The sequence below is a fragment of the Dendroctonus ponderosae genome, unplaced genomic scaffold (assembly GCF_020466585.1).
Source record: "Dendroctonus ponderosae isolate FM_Combo_2020 unplaced genomic scaffold, Dpon_F_20191213v2 Dpon_F_20191213_1, whole genome shotgun sequence".
Classification (NCBI taxonomy): domain Eukaryota; kingdom Metazoa; phylum Arthropoda; class Insecta; order Coleoptera; family Curculionidae; genus Dendroctonus; species Dendroctonus ponderosae.
Genome location: NW_026017110.1, coordinates 17,525,854 through 17,552,960, shown reverse-complemented (window position 1 = coordinate 17,552,960; position 27,107 = coordinate 17,525,854). Strand labels below are relative to the sequence as shown.

The window sequence follows — 27,107 nt, the reverse complement described above, 5'->3', positions numbered from 1 at the left end:
GCGAAGTTTCTATGTATCGATTGTCGTTAATCAGAACACACCATATCGAGCCACTAAATGCCGGTCTTTCTGTAAAAAAAATTGTTTGGAGACCAGATGGAAAACTTCTCTTGATTGCTTATAGTGATGGATATATTCGAATTGTCGTTACCGAAAGCAAATTTAATGTGCTAAACTATCACATGCCTGGCGAATTAACTTTTATTGCTTGGGTGCAAGAGGAAGAACAAAACCAATCACCTGAAGCGAAAAATATAGGCCTTGAAAAAGAAACGGATCAACCGAGATTTGTCGTAAGTTTATTGATTCGTTAAGGAGCATATATCTTCAATGCATCAGAGAATAATTTTAGGACTCCTCACAGGATTATATAAGCGATCCGCCTACAATCTCCCAAACACCAGGATCGATGAGCTTTGAGCCAGCTACAAGTTTGCTAACCTTTTTGCAAACTCAGTCTGATTTCGATGTGCTTATTATGGGAACTAACGATGGCATTTTAACCATACACATATTTGGATTATACAAGTGTACAACTATAAATATTAGCGAACGAGTGGGTTATATATGCTCTATAAAAGACGCACTATTTAACAAAGATATGAGCTCATTGTTTGTAACTGTAACAGACAAATTCCATAACATAAAAACCATTGTGCTCAATACGTCCATCATGAGAGATTACCTTGAAGAATTTTATTATCTCTCAGTAAAATTTGTTAAGCTGCAAGAGCTGATGTGTTACCTAGATAGGGCCATTGCAAATATGACTGAAACGTGGGAAAGTATTTTACTTGACATAGATACCAAACTTTCTAATTATGCCCGCAAAAGACCTGCAGAAGGTGAGTTTCATTGAGATTTTTATTTGAGTTTCATGAGAGAGACGTTTGCGCATTCATTTAATATTAGAAAACTATATTTTTCAGGGGTTACCGTGGATTTTTTGGAACTGCTAGTGTGGGGAGAGTGTGCACCTACGCTCCAAGAGTTTCTATTAGTGGATTTGACCAAAAAGGGATTGGAAACGTTTGGGCACGCTGTAGACATGAGCTATTCAACAATCCGGACTGTATTAATAGACCATGTTCTTACGTTTTCGCAAAACGGTGTGTATCATCTCTCTGAGATGAAAGGAATGGCTGCTTTTAAGGACAGATATGGAGTAAGTTAAATACTAACATTATAGAGTAATTGCTGATTTAAATTTACCCAAAGTTTATAAATTACTATTTATTAACGCGCATACAAATTGATTATTTGGCGATTTCAAGGTGATAGCATTCCTTCTGGGACTCTGAGAGAAAGAAGTGACTTTTACTAAACATTAGAAATAATATTACTAAACACTCCGATTGAGAATTTAGAAACTTTGCGGAAATTCTCTACGTGAAAATTTTACTGTTCTACACAAGTTTCTTAGAAACGAAAAATACTCTATAAGTTGTGCGTTCGGTATAGAGGAATGTGCTCTAACATTCGCCAACATTTCGAACCACTCAGCGTTAAGAAAATGTTCGCAGGATTTGAGAGGACTATTAAAAAGTTCATTCAAATCACATGAAATCGTGAATATTTCGCGCTTCGTAAATGCTGATTTGGTTGATTGGATGACATGGTGTCATGCTTCAGCGCTTTCGCAATTTAAAAAAATGCAAAATTAAAACTCTTGAGTTTTTGTAACATAAAACTGGAACCCATATTTGCATATCTAAAACGGTTTTTTGGAGACAAGTTTCAGATGAGCTTGATGTAAAAATACAAAGCCTCCCAAAATAATATTTAAATTTAAAAAATTTCTTGTGAAGGAATCAGTGATTTAAATGGAACAAAATCCACACTATCAGTAAGCTGATGCTAATTATATTGAATACTGGAACCCGAATTTCCATATCTGAAGCGGTTCTTTAGCGAAAACACCACGATAATAGAAACCAACGAAATTTCAACTAATTAAAATATCTCTTCAAGAATTATTCCGCCGTAAACACAATTTGAGGTGCGGTGCAGTGAAGCGCGATAAGTTATAACTCGCCAACTCACAGAGCGGCATCAGCTCAAAAGCGCAACTCAACATAGGCCTAGGCTACCCAGGCCTCTACTCTGTAGAGACCTCAAAACAAGTCACAACTAGTATTTTTCTCATGCCCATGGTTAACGAGATACAGGGTGTTAAAATTTAAAAAAATTGGTATTTTCTCTTTAACTCCTACAGTTTATGAGATATTTTGCTCAATTGATGCTTTGCTCAAATTTTGAACGTAGGCGCCACTCACTTCGACAGAATATGTGAATATGTGTTTTTTTATATCTTGAACTTGAATGTCTAATTTCAAAAACTTGTTCGTTTGAAGTCAGTGGCGCATCACAAAAAATTTCGTGGGGTAAAAGGGGTGTATGACACTATAAAGAAACACCCTGTATATGTTCGCCACCAGTTAACCTACCTTACCTAGGGGTAGAGGGTCGAAACAGTATCCTACATTCAAAATTTGAGCAAAATATATTATAAACTGTAGGAGTTAAAGGGAAAATGCCAATAATTTTTTAAAACTTTAACACCCTGTATCTCGTTAACCATGGGCCTGAGAAAAAAACTTAAATGGCAACTCGGTTTATTTAATGAAAAACTACGTGTTTTAAAATTTTCTCAATTGTATTTTTTAAATATTTTTTCTGTTCTCATCAAAGGTGACTTGAAAATTGACTTTCTGGAATGGATTTTTCCGTTAAAGTTGAAAACGTTTTTAATTGTCATTTGCTTTAAAAAAATCTATGCATACCAAGAGGCGAATGTTTCGAATAGTTGTTGAATATATTGTTAATATGTGAAACTTGAAAAAGCACTTGAGAAATGAAAAATTGGAAAACGAAGAAAGATGAATCGCTTTGTACCCAGAGGTAAGTAACACACAAAACCACCTTGTATATGCTCTAAAATGTTGAAAACAAACTGATCTATGTGTTCTTAAAGCGGTTTGGGACATTGTAAAATATTTGAGTATGCGGAAAAAGATGGTTTGTTCTAGAAGCCTATAGGAAAAATTGAGAAAATTTTCGATTTTTAAAATTCGTAAAAAATAATGTTTTTTTTGTTAAAAAAAACGAACTATGTTTAGGTTTTTTATAAGAACTATGTTTTTTAAAATTACGGAAAACGGAACTATTTTAAGTTACATTTGTCGATTGGTTCCTGTCACAAAATATAGATGTTTGCTGTTAAACAAATATTCGTATACTTTTAGAAGGCATGGTTGAATAATCGAATTATATTCAGGTTTTGCTTTAAGTATTTCCTACAAATATCGGACCAGCTGTAATTTAAACAATTGGTGTTAATGGCACGAGCAACCAGATATAGCCATTTAGAAGATGCGTTATGTGGGTTTTATCTGATTCATTGGAAATTTGATTTTAATGATTTATTTTATTCGCAAAACGAGAAGTCGCCGGATAGCAATTAATAATTAGGAAACAATAATGTAATTACTATCATCGTACATTTGCGAATATTTATTAGAGATATATCTATTTAAACATTCCAAATGTTGCTTATGGTTATAAGTACGGTCAAGTTAGTTGAAATATTTACTACACTACAAAATCGATCTTTTGAAAAACAATTCTTTGATTTTTCTCTGAATAAAGGTCGAGAAACCGCTTTTTTCGAGATACGAGAAAAATTGTCTTCGATTTTAAAGATAAAGAAGTAAAATTTCAAATGCTTTTGAATTTTTACTTAAAACTTACAAAATGATTGGACTAACGCAAATAAGTTAATTAATGCGTGCCAAGGTGTGTTTAATGGTACAAAAAATAATTATATTTTCAATAAGTTTTTTTCACAGAAGCAATTAGTAGCAAAGATTCTTCAGAATTTGCCCTTCTTTCATTTTTTAATATTTATACATATTTTCTGTCATTTTCTGCAATGTATAAATAACTCAAATATTAACATAATTTTCGTCATTTCAAGGAAACATCACAATTTGTTGTCTTTAACTATCGCCAATTACTTTCACAATACCTGATCCAACAAAACAATCACTTCCAGTGTATTGTAGCAGCTATTGTTGGTAAAAGTTCTTTAAATTAAGCCCACAGTCAACAACCGTTAATTATTACTAATCTCAAGAACAAAGCTTTTAATTATTTTTTATTCGCTCCAGTTCGATTTTCAATAGTCATAAAATGAAAATAACAAAATGTTGATTCAAATAACGTAATTGTCGAAATCGTTGGCGCTCAAACCCTAGATTATTATACCTTCATTTTTTACCTACAAAATATGCAACACAAGTGACTTCTTAAGCAATTACCCAAATGTCGCATAATTATTTTGAGAAATGCTAGATCCCTAATTTAAATATGTAATTTAACATAACATCTACTGCGGATCACACCTAAGAGTATAAAGGATATCGCTCGAATAAGAAAACCCGGCAAGTAATTGCTATTTTATGCCTTAAAATATCGTCATATCGCTTCTTCAAATTACATTATATTACAACAAAAAGCGCAAGACATCTAGCAAAAATGAAATACCAAATAACTTATATTTGTAAATTTTCCGTACCAGAATCAACTTCCCGAGTAACTAACTAAATTCGAATTTATGTTATCTAAATAGATTTTTGTTGTTATTTCAATTTGGAAAAAACTTCAATATACTTATTGTTTATCAAGTAAAGGCTGAAGTGGAACTCAACAATATTTTAAAATGGGTTATTCCGTAGAACTTATTTATTACGGCTTAATCGATAATATTTACATTGTTTTGCAGCTAACATTCAGGTTGTACTAACACTCATTAATTTCAAGTATCATTGGCTCAATAAATCAGATAAATAAAAATACTTAAATAAATAGCTAACAGATAAACTGCAATAATAATTAGTCTAGTTCAGCCATCAGGAGCTAAATAGCGAAAACTTTTATGTAATCGACTATTAAATGAGTGACGTCGTTGTCCATGTTCCATGTTGGTAGCCACTGATCTTTACCTTTCCAAAAGTCCCGATACGCGGTAGGCGAAGTGTTTTTCCATGGTTTTCCACCTGGATTCTCATTTTCATCGCCGAAAAACGAATTAGTGCCTCCAACTGCTAAATTGATGATCAAGTAGAACTTTTGATCGAACGGTGCCATTTGAGTGGTGCCTTTCCATGGGTTGTCGAAAGTGGAATCCTCAAATCCTCCTAGTTCCCAGAAACCTTCTGCAGGCGGATTGGTTGTTCCTATTAATTCTCCATCGATGTAAAAGGTGAAATTTGTTGAAGACCATTGCACTTCGTACTCGTGAAAGTCTGTGTCGTATCCTGCGGAGTTGCTTTTGCTGTAATGGGTTTTGGCCCATTGGTTGACTTGGTTGAATGGTCCCCAATGCAGAGTACTTGCAGCTTCTTGGGTTCCTATATTAACGCTTTGTGGATTGAAAAGGTTTTTGTTGCCGCGTGATTCGACTATATCGATTTCACCAGATGCTGGCCATCTTCCATATGAATTGAATCGGGGCAGCATCCAGATTGCTGGCCACAGCCAGTCTCCACTTGGCATTTTAGCCCGAGTAACGATCTTGCCATATCGGAACGAGAAGGAACTGCATGTTTTGATTTTGGCGCTTTTGATGGGGTTTAGGTAATTGATGCCGGTTCCAGCCCTTACGCAACCATAGTAAGATGAATCAGTGCACTGATCTACTGGCATTGCTCCGTTCAGATCCAAAGTTCCTGAATTTAAGAAGTTTTCCCCATAATCATCACTGACAAAAGTCGGCCGGATGTGAAGATTTCCATTCTCCACATAGCTGTTCGATCTGTTGTTGGTGTAGTATTGAAACTCCCAGTTCCCTCCACCAGACAAAGTGATTTCGTGTTCCCATTTCTCCAAATCAAACTGATCGAAGTTCTCTTCAAAAACTACATCTCCAGCACAAATACTGTTGGCGTCTTTGGCCAAATGACCGCTGGCAATTGTCTCGCTCGGAACACAATCACCGTTCGATAAGTGAATTAGACAGCACACCACGAGCCACACTATTTCAAACATATTATAGGTTTAATGTGTTGAACCAGTAACGCGATATTTTATTTAAATTTTCGTTGCAAAAAAATTCCGACAGACAATACCGTGGTTTAAAATTAGAGAGCTTTAGCCAACGATTAGTGGGTATTTCTGAAATATTCAGTTTAAATAGAAGGACGCAAAATGAACCGCAATGATCGTTTCAACTTTGCAACATATTTCTAGTTGCGTTCATTTAGGTATAGATTTAATTAAGGCATTTTTTTAAATTAGATTTTAGACACATTAACTGTTTTTTTCATTTTCCATTTTTCAACTCTTTTCCGTACCCATTTTCGTGGCTTGGCATCCTTTATAAACACTTTCACTGATTTTTTTACTTATTCATTACTTACTTTTGAATTGTTATGTTTACTTTGATAAGTTACAAGTATTAATTTGAAAAATGTATATTAATTCTAATACATATTATTATTTTTGTGGATTTGAATTACATATTTTCAAAAACGTTGCCTACTATTTTGTTTTTAAAACTGTTTTTATTCTGTTATTACTTTGGAATTTCCGTTCCTTTTTCTTAATGCAACACCGTTTATAGTATTTGAACTATTTAGTTTACTTAACTGTACTTTTGTATGACCTATGCTTACTTTGGTATAGATGAAAAGAAAGTAAAGTTAAACTTACAAGTATTAATTACTTAAATTCATTTCAATAATAAATGGCTTTGTGGCATTACGACTGTAAATTTAACTAGTTAACAAAGCTAAACCAATATAAACAATTGTATGGCACCATTTTTTACAGTTCAACAAATTAATTGTCTTTGCATACTTCTGTGAATAATTAATTTGACCTTTTCAAAAATCAATCACAGCTCAAGGCTTATCAAATAGTAAATGCCGTAATATTAAAGCAAATGGAATACGATTAGACTTCCAAATCGTTTTAAAATTCTATAATATAAAAGCGCAATTGTTTGCAGGTATAAGTTGTAAAAACTTATGCAAAAACAAAAGTAAGACCATCAAAACAAGCTTTCCAGCAAACACTTTTCTGGAATCGATGTTTCAAAAGGCAAAGTAGTATGATAAAAATTAAGATAAAATGCTCTCACATTTAATTATATTGATATAACCTTAAGAATTCGTCAAAAACGGATATCAATTGGGACACAATTACATTTCTTCTAGCCTACAAGGCGGTTTTAAAAATATCGCCTTGAACGAATTACATGTTTTTTATCACATCGTTTTTTCAGAATGTATTCCCAAGGAATACATATTTTTAGTTTAATATTGATAGATAAACTTATTTAATTTATGAGTTAGACGTATCGCAAATTTCTAACTATACTTAACCTGGTTTGTTACAAGGTAAACAACAGTGTTACAATATTCTTGTTTTTAGCTGTTTTTTTTTATTTAATTTTTAATAATAGCATTCTTTATCAAGTTTCAATAGTTTCCTTACTAATGGTTTATTTTCTGTTTTTGGAGGACATTGTTTGTCTTTAAGCTTCTCACTGGGCAATCTCATTTCCTTTGGTTCTTCTAAATTGAAGCTGATTTTATCAACATTTCCTGAAAACAACATCCAGCATCTTTAGAAGTATTTTCAAGATACAATTAAATATCATGGAAATATACAAAAAATAGAAGTAATTTTTTAAATACCTTTAATTCTGATTAGTTATTCATATTTGCATAACAGTGATTAATACCAGTTGGTCTAATCCTGAAACACTTAATTTTCCAAATATTCTATTCGAATAGATTTTTTGAAATGTCTAATGTAAATGTTGTGTACAAGTTGGGTCAGCTTTTAGAAACCGGGGTTTATTAATTAGCCAAAATCCTTATTTACAGCTGAAATTTGTATATAAAATATATCTTGCAAAGGTTTTCGAACAGCTAAATGGAAATGTTGATATTATGTTTCTTTTTTTTTTTTTTTAAAACATTGCAATGTTCTCTGAGCTTCTACTTTTTTACATTTGAGCATTAAATTCACTTTAATATTTTAACCATTTTTTGAAAATCTGTTTCGTCGATTTTTTCAGTTATAGTTAATCGAAGACCTTTACTCAATCAATTTCAGTTCCTTAATGAGATCGTCAACATATGGAATCGTAGAAATCTAGTCAGACCGCTGAAAATATTTCAATTTTGGCTAGAAAATATTCCATATAGTATTGAAAATTTTGAACGCCTCTAAGCATTGGTTTAAGTGTTTTCAGTTTATTTCAGCCCGTTCGGTGTACTACGTATAATAATCCAAATCAATGAGAACAGAACAGAACATCAGATAAACTTTTTATTTTTCAGTAATATCAATGACCATTTGACATGGATTTTTATCAATTTTGAAAACTTATTTTTGTTATGTGTTGGGTTTATAGATTGTCAAGTACATGTTGCAAATGCGCCATTGTTTACCGTTACTTGAAATACTTATTCGTGTTTTATACAGCAAAATATTTCAATAATCACTTTGGAAATTTTTGTCATTGACTGTTATCTCTATTATGAGCTTGAGGAATTTCTACTAATTCCCAAACAATTGCCCTTCTTTGCGCATAATTCACCCGGTTTGAACCTGGGTACTTTAGATAAGTATATAAAACGAAACAAAATCAAATCAAAAACAGTATATTCTTAACTTAGAAGGCTTAGAATGAAGATTTTAGTTTGCTATTTGGCCCTAATTGTGGTAGGTTTAGTCCAATCTACCACGGCTGCATGCGATGTAGCCAGTGTAACGACTGCAAGTGGACCAGCGTATAATCCACCCTCAATGTTGTGTCCGGGCGATTTAATTTTTGAGGATCATTTTGATACTTTGGATCTCGACACGTGGAAGCATGAAGTTACAATGGCAGGAGGTGGAAATGGAGAGTTTGAGTATTACCGAAACAGTCGAACGAACAGTTTTACCCAAGGTGGCAATTTACATATTAAACCCACTTTCTTAGCTGATGAGTACGGTGAAGACTTTTTGTACTCTGGAACTTTGGACATTACTGACGAGTGCACCAATTCAAATCATAATGGCTGTTTGCGTACGGGAACATCAACTAACATTCTAAACCCCATTGAAAGTGCAAGAATTCGTACGTATGAAACTTTTGCGTTCAAATATGGTACAGTCGTAGCCAGAGCTAAAGTTCCCGCAGGAGATTGGCTTTGGCCAGCCATTTGGCTTTTACCCAGTGATTATCGATACGGAGGTTGGCCCGTGGCTGGAGAAGTAGATCTAGTAGAAAGTCGTGGCAATAGAAATCTGACTGATTCAACTGGACTTAATATTGGCACTCAACTAGCCTTCAGCACGCTCGAATGGGGACCATCATTGGAGCAAAACCAATATACCAAAACGCATTGGGTGAAAAGCAACCCCGACGGTTACAACAACGACTTTCACTTGTACAAAGTGGTTTGGAGTCCTGAAGGATTCTGGTTTTACTATGACGATGAACTAATTGGAAGCGTAAATCCTCCAGACGGCGGATTCTGGGAGTTGGCAGGACTTCAGGATAGTGATGAATATAATCCATGGTCATCCGGAACGAAGATGGCACCTTTTGATGTGGAATTTCACTTGCTGATCAATTTGGCCATTGGGGCGACAACTGGATATTTCCCAGATGAAGCCAACAATCCTGGAGGCAAACCTTGGAGAATCGGTTCTCCCACTGCAATGACTGACTTTTGGCAAGGCAAATCCCAATGGGAACCCACATGGAATCGCAATACGGACGACTCTCACTTCATTATTGATTACATTCAAGTATTTGCTATTTAATTCCCATGTGCCATCTTCAATTAAACCATTTAAGTAAACGGAGCGATGAATAGATCGCGGGACTAATCAACTGAATACCATGTAACTAGTATCTATAGTCATTCATTCATTGAAATTTGTACAATAGAATCGTAAAAACATTCACCTGTCTATCGGATGATAACTCAAGCAGAATTTAACGAGAGCATAATTGAGGAAAGATTAGTACTTATGTATACATATATCAAAACAAAATACTTAAGGCTGAATAAAAGTTTGAATAAAAATGAGGACAATCATTCCCAGATAGTCATTGCTATTACGGAGATCTTGAATAAAAACATAATCACTTGAGAGTCTTGGCAAAGTCCAGCTTCATCGTCTCACTGTATTTTGTCATTGCATATTTCGTAAATTTTCCTGTTCCTTTTTTACATCTAAGTGTTTCTGCTTTAGTCTTAAGTTTCTTGAATATTAGCGATTATTCTTATAGATTAGGGACTTAGGGAATTATCTCTGCGGTTAACCAGGCAATGTGGAGGTTTGTTTAGATATTTTTCTGGAGGATATTGCTCTGATGCTTAGTTTATTATCTTTATTTTCCTTTATGAAGGAAATTGTATAATCAAATTGGCCACTAAAGAATTCTGGAAATTATTTGCCAGCTTCTTGTTTTGCCACTATTCAAGGACCAGGATCAAATAAAAAATAGGTTTTAACAATATAAATTATCCAAGAATGGCCACACTAAGGTTTACCTTTGGTTAACAGAATAATTCGCAATAACTTAATTGCTTTTTAATTTTTTTTTCTGTATTTTATTCAGATATAATTGTCCCAATACTTTGAAATTGATTCAATTCCTTCTTGGTGGAGTGAGTTTTGCCGTTTTGAGAGTTTGAGCGTTACTCCGTTATCTTCGCTAAAACTATTAAGGACATCAAAATATAGGATTATCTTACTTACAATAAGTGCCTGTAATCTGGAAAAGCATCTGCTTTAATGTCCTCATTTGATTTTTTAAAGTAAAACATCGGCAAACATTCAGTTTATCTCTGCTTTTTTGCCACTTTTTACACTTGAGTACAAGGAAGGGCAAAGTTAAATGGTCAATTGGTTTATTCGAACACAAAATGATAGTTTAGAGTTGCTACTTTGGCAAACAGTTGATAAAAGCTGAAACATGATAAATGTAGTTTTTTTTTCAAGTTCAACAATTTTTAATCTGTGAATAGGTATATCGCTGTTAAAAGTGAGTTAAAAATATAAAAATTGAGACAAGCGGGACCTGAAATCGAAACACTGAACGCGAGAGGAGTTAACATGCTTTTGTAGGGTAACATTAGATTTACATTAATTTAATAAGCATTTTTTTGCGTTTTACGCCAATAAATCTAAAGTAAAAATTAAAGGTACATATAATTTGTATTTTAGTAATTTTGCAAATTTGATATATATATATATAAATAATCTTTATTTCCTACGGAAAAAGGCTATCGACCCAATCGGTCTTTCTGCCCTTGTTTAGTACATATGTCTTAGCCTAGCTTATTCTAAAATTAATTTCTATTCCTAACACTCGTATAAATTAGACACCTATAAAAAAATAAAAAATAAAAATTCCTGGCTCACAAAACAAACATATCTCATGCAAATTTGATTTATTTGTAAATGTGCCATCAACCAAACCATTTTATTAAGAAATATTTTCTAGTTTCCTTCCCAAAATGATCTATTTTTGTAATGTATCAGAAAAACAAAAACTGATGCGAAGATTTGAGAAAAATAAAAAATTTCCAAGTTATTATCTTTCTTTGATATCGATTTATAAATTTAATTATTTTGTTTATCGGTTAGCACTTGAGCGCAAGAATTTTAAGTAAATTTGAATCAATTTAAACATCGTTAAGTTTAATTTTCAGTTTAAAACGTAACTTTTATCTCCGTCATTCCTGTTTGTCCACTTTTGCCGATCTGATTTATTTGCAAATGAGCCATCAGCCAAACTATTCTATTAAGAGTTATTTTTTAGTTTTCTTCCCAGCAGTTGCACCGTTAACCAACCGATTTTATTAAGAAATATTATCTAGTTTCCTTCCCAAAATGATCTATTTTTATAGTTTATCAAGAAGCAAAAAACTGATGCAAAGATTTAAGCAAAATAAAAATGTATCAAGTTATTTTGATCATTGTAAAATATTCTAAACCGTTTCTCCTTTATTTGCTTTAAAAGCTGTTTCATTTTATAGCATTATTCATAATTCGCTTTTTAAATTGCTGTTACATACATGAATAATATTATCTTAAAACAAGAAGAACAGTTGTTTTATTGACTTTTTTTCATTTATTTAGTACATAGTAGTAGTATTTTTTACATTAAATATTTATTTTAAAATAAATTCTTCTATTGATTTTATGGCGATGGGCTTCTTTATCAGTGCCATTGATTAAGATATAAAATATTTGCACATGCTAATTTCGTCCAAATTTTACCTTGCGACGGTAAAAATTGCGAAATTAAACAAGACTACTCAATATTTCACCAGACAAACTAAACCACACTGTATATATTTTTAAATTTCACTTAGGAAGCAGCTGATGTGAACTGAACTGAATAAAGAGAGCAGAAGTTTATCATCATTAAAAAAAAATACTTATTGGTTTCTATCACTTTTTTAAGAGCGTATTATATTTTTGCAGCCAGATGCTCCTCCCGATAGTTCATAAGCCGTTGAAAATTCGGGAAAAGTGAAAGTATACACTTTACTTAAAACTAGTTGTAATTAAAATTTATGCCGAATTATTTCTAATACCTCAGCGTATTTATGAATTAATGGGAAAACAAAATCAGACAGATATTAGAATATTTTATCACTAATTTGCGAAAAAATAGAGGTCAACACCTTTAGATTTTTAATAGGGGACTGTTACCATCAAGTAAAATCTGAATGTATCCATAACTAACCTAGAACTAAGACATAATATAATAGCACAGTAACGAATTCAAAGTGTGAATTATGCAATATACAGTAACGGCTGCAAAAAGCAAAGTTGGTGCACATAAATATAGAGCAGAATAAACTTTTGCAAATAGTGCATTTAAAAAATATCAATTTACATCCCTTGAATACCATGCTATAGCGGACTAAAAATATATTAATGATATATCTCATATATGCGAAATGTCCCTAACAAATTGTTTCATTACCAGATGTTCTTTGGGTTTAACCAAATTCTCCTCCGATATCAGGTCCGGGAATTTTTCATCTAACAGCATGGTAAAATAGAACTCATTAGCGGAAATAGTTAATTCGAAAAACTATTTGATTAAATTGTCGGCGGCAATTCAGCGTGCATAATTATCATTATTATTATCATTTTTTAATGTACAACATGTGCCATAAAAATACGGCGTAAATATTCCCGGTTATGTAAGCATTTACTTTATTAGATCTGGCTGCTTTTGAGACTTGATTGTTTGTAGCATGACGTCATTTCTTGAGACCCCAATAGCTCAAACAGTGTGAAGTACCTGTTTTACACCTTACCATGGCTTGGTAATTAACGCGGTTCATTGAAATCGCATGTGTGGGGAATCGGTTCGGAAATTTTGATCGTTCAATGCTACCCAGACACATTGGAAAACCGTGGGGAATTTCTATGAAAGCAAAAGAGTTTGACCTTCTTTGCGCAATTTACCCTATATCTACCTGATACATTTTTAATGTCATTAATTAAGGCTGGTTGCATATATTTATTTCGCATATTCCTGTGCATAAGGAGAGAGTATAGCAATTTTTTTATTAACCTCTGGTTTTATCAGCGCACTTAAGATAAGTTACTATATAACGTAGACACAATTCAAGCCTCGTCCAGTGTTAAGGTGGATTTTCCACATACAAGACCGAATATGAAAGCTCCGATTTGCCATTTGGCCCTTCTAGTGGTATATTTAGTTCAATCAGCAAAAGCTGCTTGCGATGTAGCGAGTGTAACGACTGCAAGTGGAACCGCGTATAATCCACCCTCAATGTTGTGTCCGGGAGATTTAATTTTCGAGGATAATTTTGATACTTTTGATGAAAGCAAATGGATGCATGAAGTTACAATGGCTGGCGGTGGAAACGGGGAGTTTGAATATTACCGCAACAGTCGAACGAACAGTTTTGCACAAGATGGTAATTTGCATATTAAACCAACTTATCTGTCGGAAGACTACAGCGAAGACTTCTTGTACTCTGGAACACTGGATATTACTGCCGAGTGCACCAATTCAGATAATAATGGCTGTTTGCGTACGGGAACTTCGACTAACATTCTAAACCCCATTGAAAGTGCAAGAATTCGGACCCTGGGAACATTCTCCTTTAAGTATGGAACAGTGATAGCCAGAGCCAAACTACCAGGAGGAGATTGGCTTTGGCCCGCCATTTGGCTATTGCCGACTGATTGGAAGTATGGAAGCTGGCCAGTATCTGGGGAAATAGATTTGGTGGAAAGTCGTGGAAACAGAGAACTAACAGATGGTTCAGGATTCAATTTTGGCACTCAACTGGCTTTTAGTACTCTTCATTGGGGACCCTCACCTTCTGAGAACCAATACGCCAGAACACACTGGGAAAGAAGCAACGGCGCTGGATACAACAACGACTTCCATACCTACAAAGTTGTTTGGAACCCGGAAGGTTTCCTCTTCTACATTGATGATGAGTTGTTGGGTACCCTGAATCCTCCAGCTGGAGGCTTTTGGGAGTTGGGAGAATTCCAAAATAGTGGCGAAACGAATCCCTGGTCATCTGGATCAAAGATGGCTCCCTTTGACGAACAGTTCCACTTGATAATTAATTTGGCTATTGGAGCAACCAACGGTTATTTCCCTGATGGCACCAATAATGCCGGAGGCAAACCATGGAGCAACGATTCACCCACTCCAATGACTGATTTTTGGAAGGGAAAAACTCAATGGGAACCCACATGGAATCGGGATACTGACGAGTCCCATTTAATTGTTGATTATATTCAAGTGTTTGCGGCTTAATGGAAATATAGATGGTTTTGATGATTTGAGTTTTTGATTTTGTCATTTACATAAGTCGATTATAGCAACAAAGAGACCATTTTTAACTGGAAATATTGGAGATTTTACACCAAAGGACTTGAATTTGATATGCAGATAAATCTATATGAAGAAAAAATAATCATGCTAATGCATATAAATTAAATAAAGTACTGCTCGCAACAATAGTCGAAGAGGCTACCTATTTTTTACCATTGATAGGACGATTCAGAATGTAAATAATTTTAGAGGAAGTAAAAATTGTTAATCAATAATTAAACCTTGATATTGCGCTTTTATATTAATATAGATTATTTGACAAAAATTAGTTTATATCATGTACTTGATCAGAATGATAATAATCTATTGTCTGAATGTTTGAGTGCACATTTTGAGTTCATTTATGATGAAGTTCCAGTTTGTCAAAGCAAAGAGTGAACATTATCTTTGTTTCGAAATTTGGGATATGTTTTCGTCTGATTGCTAGGCGGGAAACTTTAATAACAATGATACACTTTTTATAAGCGTATTATTCTATAAATGATGCATTTTTTTGGGTTTCACACTGGTATATGTTTGTATAGATAATTTTTAATAACATACATAATTGAAAAAATAAATAATGCAAACGAAGTAGATATACAAAATTTAATAACAATGAGACACTTTTTAATAAGCGTATTAATCTACAAATAATGCATTTTTTTGAGTTTCACACTAGCATGTGTTTGTGTAGTTAATTGTTAATAACATACAGAATGCGAAAAAATAAATAATGCAAACATGGAAACATTAAAACAAAATTAAAAAAAAATCTCGTATATTCGACTCATTATTTCCCATACATAAGGTACAGTGAGAGACTATCGCAAATATGCCATTTTTTATTTAAAAACATTTAAGCAAACTGAAATTGATGATAAAGAAAACGAAAAGCCAACATTATTATAAAAACAGACAAGTTATTCCAAAACTAGCAGAATACAAGACATTACTTTTGGAATACGTCCAAAGTTTGAGTAGGAAGTTACATTCAATAACAATTTAACTATATTTAATACTAAATAATGTAATAATAATAAGAGTTTTGCGGTGTATTTGTGCATAGTTAACAGGATTTGGCACAATCATCTTGATGTATTGTTTGTTACAGTGGACTTTTTTGGTCCTAAGTATAATCTGTAAATGTAATAATTGGTTTTTCGGTTGCAAATTCTACTAGTACAGTACAGAGATCTAAGTTTTCAAATGCTGTGGAATTTAAATCAGGGGCAAAGTTTTTAAACTAAGCTTCAGAATGCTTAATTTTGGTACTGAATAAATTCTCATTGCTGAGAGCGATTTGATGTCTGAAGCATTATTTAGTGCATATCTTGTTCACTTTTTACAAAAAATAGATAGAATTTTCACAGGGTGGCAAATGAAACAATGCAAAATTGGAGAAAGTTTCTCATGCTCTAAGTTGGATAAAACCCAGTTTTATTGTATTTCAACACCGAAAACATTAAGATAAACGTCGAATTTTGGAAAAGTTTTTGAATTTTTCCATCCGCTCTTTATATTAACAGAGTGGTCTAAGAAAAATAAACTTGTTGGTCTTGCAGTGATACAGTTTATGTCTTGGACCCATTTTCAAAATCTAGGGTTCATGTTGAAGCGATAACTTCAAAGTGGACTTAGAAAATAACAATTCAATATACCGGGTTGCATGAATGAAACAAATATTTGAAAGTAAACTTCAGTTAGCTGAAAATCTGCCAGAATCACAGATTTTGCGGGCAATTTTGACTTTGGTGAAAACTTTTTATAAAACCCCTGTATTTTTCTCTTAAATTGTCTATGAAGTTTTAGCTTCAACATGAGCGGTATATCGTAAAAATCGGACCAAGAGCAGAAAAGTTGTCGCTGCAAGACTAAAAAGTTGATTTTTTGAGATCACCCTGTAAGCAAAATACATGGCCGAAAATATTGAGCTAGTTTGTTTATCTGTAAACTTTTGGGGTGTTAGGATTCTAAAAAACTTCATTTCTGTCCAACAGGACAACATGCCAAACTTTCCGAAATTTTGCATTTTTTTTGCCATCAATTTGCCACACTGTAGAAAATTTATTTGATGTGCTAACAAAAAATAAATGGGGTTCAATTATGCTCCAAACAGCTACCAAATCGCTCTAAGCAATCAGATCCAGTTCAGTGTAACTTTAATTTTGGTGGGCGGTTAGTAAATTCTATACAGGGTGTCCCGTAAGCACATTGTCAAAAGAGCACTGAGCCGTTCTTTGGATGCAAAGAAGACGATTTGACTTGAGTTTTATTAAGAAAACATGTTTGGCTCCAGTGCTATTGATGGTCAAAGTTCTTCAAAAAAAATTATGTTTTTTGAAATATCGGGATAATGGTACGATACTCCCTGTAACTTTTTTCCTATGAAAACTGGTGTTTTGATGAAGCAACTGAGTTCATCGGCTTTGAGCAAGTGGTGAATTATTGAGTGTCTTGGTACTAAAACTACCAGAACTTTTTATTTGGTGGCTGGAATCAACTAATCAAACGGAGTGCACTAATCTATTTTAAACATTTTCTAGCTCTACATAAAATCTTGCAGTCACCAAAGTTTTTCAAAAAAAATATCTGTTTCCTTGCTATTTGACAATTTCAGACATTAACTCCAAGTGTCGCAGTAAGCGACAATGTTCTTTTATAATAAATTTATTTGAAACCGTTTAATAATTTTTAGCAGACCGACATAGGTCGTCTTTTGGAAGCGTTTTCTTCCGAACTGCGTTCATCAGAAATCTCACAAATAGTGAGTGAGTTTTTAGCAAAATATGACCGTGGTAGGTACAAATCCACACCAAGTTTTATTAAAATCCATCTGAGCATTTTACGATATTACAAAATACTTAATTTATTTTTTCTTAATGTAAAAAGTTAATGATTGTCAGTTGCAAGAGATCAGAACTATTTTTTAGCGCAAAAATTATTAATGCTGCAAGATTTTACAAATAGGATAAAAATTTCAAAGAGAATTAGTGCATGAACTAAAAAAAAAACCAGTTGATGCCAGCTACCGAATGAAAAGTTCTGATAGTTTTTGTACCAAGACATTCAGGAATTCCTCACTTGCCCAAAGCGGATGCACTCGGTTGCTGTATCAAAAGGTGAGTCCTGCATGGGAACAAATTTACAGCTAGTTTCATTAAAATCCATCGATTCATTCTCTCGATTTATCAAAAAACCTATAATTTTTGAAGAACTTTGACCAAAAGCAGTGGAGCCAGGCATATTTTCTAAATAAAAGTTTCATCAGATCGTCATTTTTTGAGCCAAATAATGTCGTAGTATCCATTTGATCATGTGCTTGCGGGACACTCTGTACATATTTTGTGCGTAACATATTTTGTTTTTAAAATACCAGGAGATTTTACAATAAAAACAATAGAAAAGTGGATTTAGTGTAAAAATATTAGCTACTACATAATTAGCGCTATACCATATAGCTTGCCTGGTGCGATGTTTTCAAAAACGTTATAATCTTAGCGCATGATTAAACGTGTATAGCTGAGGCAATTCCTTATAAAAACATACCTCGTAATTTAATTAAACAATAAGTTATATTCCTCATCACTCATTTTGGACACGAGTTGTGAGTTCGTTTTGTTTCTTTACATTTCTCTCTATGAGTGTAAATAGTATGCAAACATGCTAATTAGTATGCAAACAAAACGGGTTTAAAAAAATTATAACATTAAATTATTGTAGAGCAGCGAAGTCCGTTTAGACTTTGTTGGCTTGGCACGTGTTTTCAGCAGCCATTCTTATCCAATTAAGCTTTATCAGCATTTTCCATCTCAAAAAAGCTGAATTTTACATGTTGCGATAATTAGGTTGAAACGTAAAAGCAATTAACAATACCAGTCCAGGAATAAGGACCATTTCGCTAAATTAGATCTCGAAAACGATGGAAAATAACTGACAAATCGGTAAGGAGCGTTCTAAGAATCATTTTTCTTCATTAGATTGGAAGCTAGAATAGAATATTGAAGGTGTAGAGAAAGCATGGAAATATCGAATCAGTCGTAAAGACCATTTTGCTAGCACTTTGGGGATTTAATAATAAATTTCATTAAAAACAATCAGAGGAAAAATATTGTCAAATGAAATATGTTCAAACTTAGTGAAACATTAATGAAATGTTAAAAATTAATTATTAAGGTAATTTTGTATACCAAAAGTTTCTAAAATATTTTATGCAAACATGCAAGTATGAAACTTGAGTGTAAATGACAATAATACTTTGAAATTACGTTGATATAAAATATTAAGTTCAACATTATCCATTAATTTAAAACAAATAGATCCGCTTACTATATGAAATACATATGTCAGAATTAAATTAAAAAAAAGCATTTTTTTGAACAACCAAATTTTTTATTGTATTGGTTTGTCTCACTGAAGAGCTTGGAGCTTTAAAAAATACGTTTATCCTCAGTGGCTAATTTAGCAATAATTAAATACGTATTTAATCTAAGCAGAGAGTATTTTTTGAGTAGAATTTAAAGTTCCGTTAATTTTGATTATCAGAATGAACGTACCCTTCTCAATTTAACTAGTTTTTTGTCTGTATGAGTCAAGTTTAAAATAACGTATTTTTATAACTCATAAAGAGAAGCATACTCAATGTGCTCAGATAAGCACATCATCATTGAAAAATGTCGGAATTGTATTGAACCCGGAACCAACAATGATTTCCATTTGAAAAGAACGGTTATTTTTAATCTTGAAAGTGAAGTTGTTGCTGGAGTTAGTACTAGCTTATGTCGTTATGCGCAAGAATATCTTCCAAGCACAGTTTTCTTCAACTTTATTGGTTAATTTGTTTTCCTAATATCTAGTAAAACCATTATTTCTACTTTTTCCTGAGCCAATCAGCAGCCAAAATGCGTGAGCTTAAATTGACAATTTTTAGATCTGTTGCTGGTTGAAAGATGCAAAAAACTACGACAAGTGCGGCTAATATAATAACTAAAAATGAACAACACTCATAATTAAAAAACGGTTAGACAACACAATTGGAACTTCTCAGAGATTGGGAATGATTGAAACTTTGAAAGTATCTTATCAACCAAGCAATAATTGGTTAGGTACACATATCGGTTAAGTGTCTGTTTCTATTTTCGTGCACCTAATCAGTTTTTGGGCAATTTTAAGTATGATGTTAAAGCGTAAGTATTTTATTTCTCAGAGGTTTAGGGATTCTGGTAAATTTGTCCCCATTTGAAATTCGAATTCTCCTCACTTAAGGTATATTTCGCCATCGTCTCTACATAGGTTCCAAATCAAATCAATTTATTTTTTCTGATAGCTAGCAAGTGTTTTCCTCATCTAACCAACTCGGTTAACATCTGCGTAAATTTTTCAGGATCCAGCTGAATTTTAATATTGTGGAAATGTTCTGTTGCTGGTAATGCTTCTAACGCTTTGGTTGCATTATATGAGCGCAGCGCAAATCGAAGAGTTTATTTCCACATTAAACTGGGTGAACTCACATAATAACTGTTAAGTAACCTTTGTTCCTGTGTTCGTGTACTCAAATACTAAATTAGCAAAAAAGTGGCAAATCATGCAACGTCGATATTATTGCAAATTATTTCAATAGCGATCGAAATCAGTTGTCTTCAAGTGCCTTTTCCTCTGATGTCACACATTTAAAGGCTCTTGAAGCACCTTTTTAAGTAGATAGCCCGCTTCGAATTGAGGGTTTTGATTATATATAAGTACACTTTATGGCTATTGATTTACTGTTCAATCGCCGCAGCTAACATGAAATTATTAGTTGCAACCGTAACATTAGTGTTGCTTTGCAAAGTTCAATCACTCAGAGCAGAATGTAGTGTTCCAAGTGAAACTGTCGTAAGTGGATCCTTGAAGCCCAGCAATTTTGCCGAGCTGTGTCCGGGCGAGTTAATTTTCGAAGATCAATTTAACTTCCTTGACTTCGAAAGGTGGCAGCATGAAATTACACTGTCGGGCGGCGGCAATTGGGAGTTTGAGTACTACCTGAACAACAGATCAAACAGTTACACTGAAAATGGTAATTTGCACATCAGACCTACGTTCTTAGCTGATGATTATGGTGACGATTATATTTATTCTGGAACTCTGGATGTCAATGGGGGTGCACCCGCTGATGCCTGCACAAATCCAGCTTTTTACGGATGCAGTCGCACTGGAACCAGTGACAATGCTTTGAATCCAATCAAAACTGCCAGGATCAGAACCGTCGAATCATTCTCATTTAAGTACGGTACTGTTGTAGTAAGAGCAAAAATGCCAGCTGGCGATTGGTTGTGGCCTGCCATATGGCTCTTACCTCGTTACAATGCATATGGAACTTGGCCTTCTTCTGGTGAAATTGATCTTTTGGAAAGCCGCGGAAACAAGGATTATGTCAATCCAAATGGAATGAACGTAGGTACTCAACAAGTCGGCCATACTCTCCATTGGGCTCCTTCTGTTGGTGCAAATCAATGGGCCAAAACTCATTTCGATAAAAATGATCCTGCTGGCTACGACACTGATTTCCATATCTACAAACTAGTCTGGAACTCGAATGGATTTATATTTTACATCGACAATGAGGAGGTGGGCGTCATCAATCCCCCAGAGGGCGGATTTTGGGAAATGGGCGAATTCGCAAGCACCGGAGTGGAAAATCCCTGGGTAGCTGGAACAAAAATGGCCCCATTTGACCAACAGTTTTATCTGATTATAAACTTGGCTATTGGTGGTGTCAACTATTTTTCGGATGAAAATACGAACGCTGGAGGTAAACCTTGGTCTAACGAATCACCCACAGCTTCAAGCGACTTTTGGGGTGCAAGAAGCCAATGGGAACCCTCATGGAATAGAAATACCGACAGTTCACATTTGATTGTCGACTATGTTCAAGTTTACGCTGCGTAGGTTTACTGGTTTTTTATTCATTGTAATATAATATTTAAAGGTTTTATTGTTTGTTTTCCTGTTCTATTTGAGCGCCTGGGATTGTAAACTGTTTGAGGAATATTTGATGCTGTTGAATGTTTAAAGCACATTTGCAGAAGTTTTTTCTTGATTGGTCAACATTTAGAAGTTGTAAAACGGTTGTTGTTTGAAGGGGTAACTTTATCGATAATGATCCGAGCGTCTTCAGTTTTTTCTTGGCTGCCAATCTTTAAACCTGTATTTGGATAATAGTCTTTTGAACCCTAGATATCTATTATCGAACCGATATGAAAGCATCGTATTTGCTATGCAAATCTAAGAAAATACGTTAAAAATATAATCTCATTGACAGGTTCAATTTTTCACATTCACAAATGATCAGTAAAGTAAAGTAGGCCAGGCGAATTACGACGAAATCTTTCAAATATGGTTCTAACGTGACGTAACTTAGATAACTATTGGAATCGCTCGGGAATGGTATACTTATTGAAAATATCGAGGTGCGCCAGGTTGAAAAGTTGTGCTATTTGCATAAACAACGAAAAAATGAAAAAACTATAAAAATTTAAATCCTCTCGTTTTTATACAGCAACTTAAATAAAATCGTCAAAATCGGTGCAGTGGAAGCCGAAATGCACCATCCTGAAGCGAGCACGCCGATTTCAAGTCTCCCAGCTTATCCCCGCCCCTCCGAATTTGGGATCCGAGTTAATTAATAGTCCGAGTAATAATTAATTCAATGTTTAAACAAATTGTTGTGCGTGATGCACACGTGCAATGTAATTTTTGAAAGCAGATGCGAAAAGAACTTGCAAAAACCTATCGACTGGTATATATTTTACTGTTACGTCGTTAACCGTTACGCGGTATACGCTGCCCAACTTTGGAAGTTAATATCTCAACATGTACTCAACCAAATTTAATTATTTTTTTCATAAAGATGCGTCTTCCCGAGTACTATATTTCCGTACTTTCCTATTTGTTCCCACTTGCAAGTCCTGCTTCACAGGCTAATTTGTTTATAAGCCAAAATTTTCAAGCTTTTTAAAACCGTTGAAAAAGTAATTAAAAATTGAAAAATGGTTAATATAGCAATTGTATAATATAGTTTAAGGGTCCAAGAAGGGGTGAAAGCGCGGGCCCAAAACAATATTCATAACTTTGAGCCTGGCACAAAATTTAAAAAAAAGAAGGTTTTTTCCAGGTAGGTTAACGTCCGTCCGATCTTAATCGGCCTTGCGGCTCTCGTATTGTATTGCAGTCAAGTACTTTTCTCTAAATGTATGGCGTGATTGGGTTATTTTTTCATTGTCAAATAAATAATTTAAAATTTCCTTGTTTTTTACCTATTTTTTTTGCACTTTTCATCATTTCAGAGAACCAACTGTATCTTATCGAGCATTTCATAGCGAAGAAATTAATGAGTATGCATTTTGCAAACATTTTTTTTTGCAAAATGCACCCTTACGTCAAGTTAGAACATGCCAATCTGTCACTCGCCTGGACTAAAGTGCTTCTTTATGATCATCGCTTCTGATCGAAAAATGGCACTTTTCAATTAATTCAAATAAAAACTTAAAAAAATTGAATTTATGATATCGACTTTCTCCCATCAAAATATTGTTATAAAATTTATTATAATAAAATGGAAGTACATACTAAACCTAAACAATTTTTGACGAGTTCACTTGTCGGTGACTTGTTCAAACATGCATAACTATCTGAAAATTTTTTAAAACTTTCAGATGTTATTATTGTACAAATGTAGTTTTTTAATCCATAACAGCATGTCAAAAAAGCAAAAAAAACGGAAGGTTGCGGATGAGCATAGGCATTTTCAAGAAAACAGGAATTTTGATTATTTTTCGTGTTGTTATCAATTTGCAATAATATGCAGGATTATTCAAAATGTTCTCTGTAGTTTCCAGTCGACGCAGCGATTTCCAATTTCTATTATCTTGAAAGCAGTTTTATTTTCTTAGTGTTATTGCTTCGAAGGTTTGGTTGGTATTACAAGATTTTAACTACCTTTACGACATAATTATCTCAAAAGCGAATTTAATTAAGCACAAGTTTAGTTCGCCAAATATTATATTCAAACTTTTTGTTATTTATTTTTTGTTACTTTCACAATACCCTTAAAGCTTTTATTTTATTTATTGGCCCTTTGTATTGTTTGAAAATAGCATCTAAAACAGCGGCCTGTATATGTAGCAGCATTACAAAGTGTAATTTATGTAATTACAAAGAGCATTTACAAAGTGTTTTCCGTAATTTCAACTACAAGTATACTTGTAGGTATAAAAGTAGCAAAACTTAAAGCAATGATAAGCGTAATTGCATTTTTACAATTGTGTATAATTAAGGTGGTTGTTTGAGTGTTATTTAAAAACATCGAAAGTAACTGAAATTGGCCTTAGTTTTTTTAATTTTAAAGCATTTTCGATTAGAGATAATTTTAATATCTAAGTGAAGATGTTTACAGCTCCAGTTTAAGTATCATATCGCTTCAAAATCATCAGTGTAGAATAAACACACCGTTTACTTATTGTGAAATATTGACAGTCGTCCTGAAAAAAGGTTTGAAATGTTCGATTAATTCCTAACACTAAACACGAAAAGAAAATGTATATTGATATAAACTATTGTCACGTAGGTAGGTACTGTCAAACCATTAAATAAATCAATAATAACTTGTTAATGAGACCCACTTTTCGTATACCATTCATTAAAAACTATATTTTGTTTAAATTTGCGAATTACTATTTACGAATTACGAATTTATACTAAATTGCATAAAAAGTTTTACTATCAATAAAATTGAACAGTAAATAATTTCAGTCAAAACCTGCTTTTAATCACTCTAAATTTTCTGTTAAAATTTTTTGTTCAAATTACAGAATAATTAGTTAATAATGTATTTAAGCAAAATTTTTTTTAATAAAAATTCGAAACCGGTTAAAACCGGTTTTCTGGAAAAATTACTATTCGAAAACCGGTTTTCTAAAATGTCGAGTTTCGTATAAACCCTAGTTTAGACTATAATCTTCTTCTTCAACTCTGTTGCCCTTTTAGACAGAGCATCTGAAAATCTGAATATAATTAGTTTATCACGCTCCATGCATATGAGGTTCACTTGGGTCAAAGTTCATTAATCAACTTAATTGCATTATCAGGACAAAACTTGGATTCATTCAATGAAAAAAAGTTTGAAAAACTTAGGTCCCGAATTGTATGGTTTTCAGACTACAGGGTGTTAACAATTTTGGAAAAAGATTGAATTCTTAAATTCGAGAGTACGTTCCTTTGAACAGTTTTGTAGAGAAATAGTGAAAACTTCTTGGAGAATATTTGTTTTTGCATCATCATAAATAGGCATGCAAAACATGCTCATAAATGGAGCAAGATTATATTACAAATCAAGAGGCAAAAAATTTGTAATTTTTGCTGCATTATCTTAGGACTGAACATCAAAATCTAATTAAACTCAGTAGAGTACATTTTGATGTTATTACATTTTAAGTATCCACTGACGCCATAGGACTTTCAATTTAATTAGGGCCAAATCAGCTTCTTATTACCACACAGAATGCAAGCAAACTTCTACAAAATAATTTTCAAAAACCATAATTAAAATATATTTTAACACTGTCTATCTTGAAAACGTTACAAAGTGATCAGCGAAATCAGCCCCTTTAAAGCTTGATCAGCGAGGTTTTCATCATTCAACCTTTATAAAAAAGGAATGCAATGGAAACCACCTCTTAATTTTGCCAAACTAAAATCTCGTTTTGGCGCGTTGGGACCTGAAAATGTTTAAAAATTACACCCGCTGCTTGGATAATTAGTAAATTGCAAAAATACATTGAAATCTAACTGATGCATTCAAGTCTAATAAAAATATTTGTTTCAGGCGTTTGGCTTAGATGAAGATGTAATTCAGAAGGCAATCCAGATGAATGGAGCTTTTGTTATCAAAGCCAGCGAGATGCAGGAAACGCTCGACGGTTCCGTAGCCAACTTTCGAGCCTTCTTCAAGTGGTTGTATTCTTGCGTTTTGGTTCTGATGGGCGAACCGATTCCTCCTAATTTTGAGAAAACTACCCAAAGAAGCGTTATGAATATCTCAACCTTTATTAAAAACTTTGATTGTTACGGATATGAGGAAAATCCAACTGTCAAGAATAAATTTATGATGGAAAGAATAGGGCAATATTTGATAGACCGAGATCTGACAATAAAACACGAATCGGAAGGAAATGATTGGGCTAAACTTTTAGAAGAAAATGAGTGTTTAAGAAATCATCCGACTACTATGCCACACTATCCGGAAAAATCGATAGTACAGTTGCTCGCCATGTTAAAAGATAGCGTTTTCAAGGTTTTCAAGGCACCAATGCGTGCTATAAACGATGCGATGGCTACGGTGTATCTATATAACTGTTTCAACTTTGGATCACCCGATATTCCTATGTCGTCAATTAGTATTACTAAAGATGTGATGTATTTCGCGTTTATACAATCGTCCAAGCGCGTACAATTACTACAAGTCCATTTCAATGAGACAACCGCATTCGAAGGAAGATTGGGTTCTTTTCGTTTCAATCAGCAATCGCTTGCGGAATCTCTAAAAATTCTTGATCTTCAATTTTATTCCAAGGATATTTTATCTCTGTTGCTTAATGAATGTGATGAGCCTCGAAGATCCTGCATTTTCCAGTTGTCGATTCCACTCGCCATAGAGCATTTCCGTCCATTTGAATTAGATACCGAATTCCAGCAGTACTACTCTGAAAGCGTCAATGCATGGGATTTCGTCCCAAGACACTGCAAGATGAGCGATTTGCCAGCGTCCAGATTTGCAGTGTCGGGCACACGAAGGCTTTGCGTACTGTTGTCTGAAGATCAAAGGAATATACAACTGTTCGAACTGGAATGCGATGATGAAGACGTACAAGAGGATGCAGACATGTCTGTTGTCCATTCCGACGATCTTGATTTACCCTAAGTCGTCCAACAAGGCTTTAGTTATATAGATCTACAGAGCACAGAGGAGACTCTACCATTACTTATCTCAGGTATCTAATATATGTTAGTAAGGTTTTGAATTGTAAGATTTGTGCCAAGTATTTGTGTACTGTCTGCATTTGTTTTTAATTCTTCAGTTAGTCAGTCATTTTTTGTATTTATATTAAATAATCGTGTACTTTTGGGGTGACTGCACCACTTATTTTTAATAAATGTCTATATAGAACGA

At 33.6% G+C, this 27,107-nt stretch overlaps 5 protein-coding genes across 5 annotated transcripts; 4 read left to right on the top strand and 1 right to left on the bottom strand.

Annotated features, from left to right (window-relative positions):
* On the top strand, positions 1-27,107 carry LOC109537217 (anaphase-promoting complex subunit 4; the record flags this gene model as incomplete). Its single annotated transcript, XM_048660931.1, is given in 4 exon segments — positions 1-293; positions 353-845; positions 930-1,165; positions 25,764-27,107. Coding segments are annotated over 4 exon segments (2,117 nt in total), but the record flags the coding sequence as incomplete, so codon positions are not given.
* Positions 4,726-6,192, bottom strand: LOC109537223 (beta-1,3-glucan-binding protein). Its single transcript, XM_019903846.2, has one exon. The coding sequence runs from the start codon at positions 6,046-6,048 to the stop codon at positions 4,918-4,920; it is 1,131 nt and encodes a 376-aa protein (XP_019759405.2). The 5' UTR covers positions 6,049-6,192; the 3' UTR covers positions 4,726-4,917.
* Positions 8,656-9,970, top strand: LOC109544246 (beta-1,3-glucan-binding protein-like). The gene has a single exon (XM_048660955.1). It carries the CDS (start codon positions 8,701-8,703, stop codon positions 9,826-9,828), a length of 1,128 nt encoding a protein of 375 aa, XP_048516912.1. The 5' UTR covers positions 8,656-8,700; the 3' UTR covers positions 9,829-9,970.
* LOC109535590 (beta-1,3-glucan-binding protein) lies at positions 13,658-14,869 on the top strand. Its single transcript, XM_048660956.1, has one exon. The coding sequence runs from the start codon at positions 13,718-13,720 to the stop codon at positions 14,843-14,845; it is 1,128 nt and encodes a 375-aa protein (XP_048516913.1). The 5' UTR covers positions 13,658-13,717; the 3' UTR covers positions 14,846-14,869.
* LOC109535589 (beta-1,3-glucan-binding protein) lies at positions 20,623-21,871 on the top strand. The gene has a single exon (XM_019901508.2). The coding sequence runs from the start codon at positions 20,687-20,689 to the stop codon at positions 21,827-21,829; it is 1,143 nt and encodes a 380-aa protein (XP_019757067.1). The 5' UTR covers positions 20,623-20,686; the 3' UTR covers positions 21,830-21,871.

Bases quoted from the DNA above. Each gene is read 5' to 3' on its own strand.
- LOC109537223 (XM_019903846.2), bottom strand. From the start codon at position 6,048: ATGTTTGAAATAGTGTGGCTCGTGGTGTGCTGTCTAATTCACTTATCG.
- LOC109544246 (XM_048660955.1), top strand. From the start codon at position 8,701: ATGAAGATTTTAGTTTGCTATTTGGCCCTAATTGTGGTAGGTTTAGTC.
- LOC109535590 (XM_048660956.1), top strand. From the start codon at position 13,718: ATGAAAGCTCCGATTTGCCATTTGGCCCTTCTAGTGGTATATTTAGTT.
- LOC109535589 (XM_019901508.2), top strand. From the start codon at position 20,687: ATGAAATTATTAGTTGCAACCGTAACATTAGTGTTGCTTTGCAAAGTT.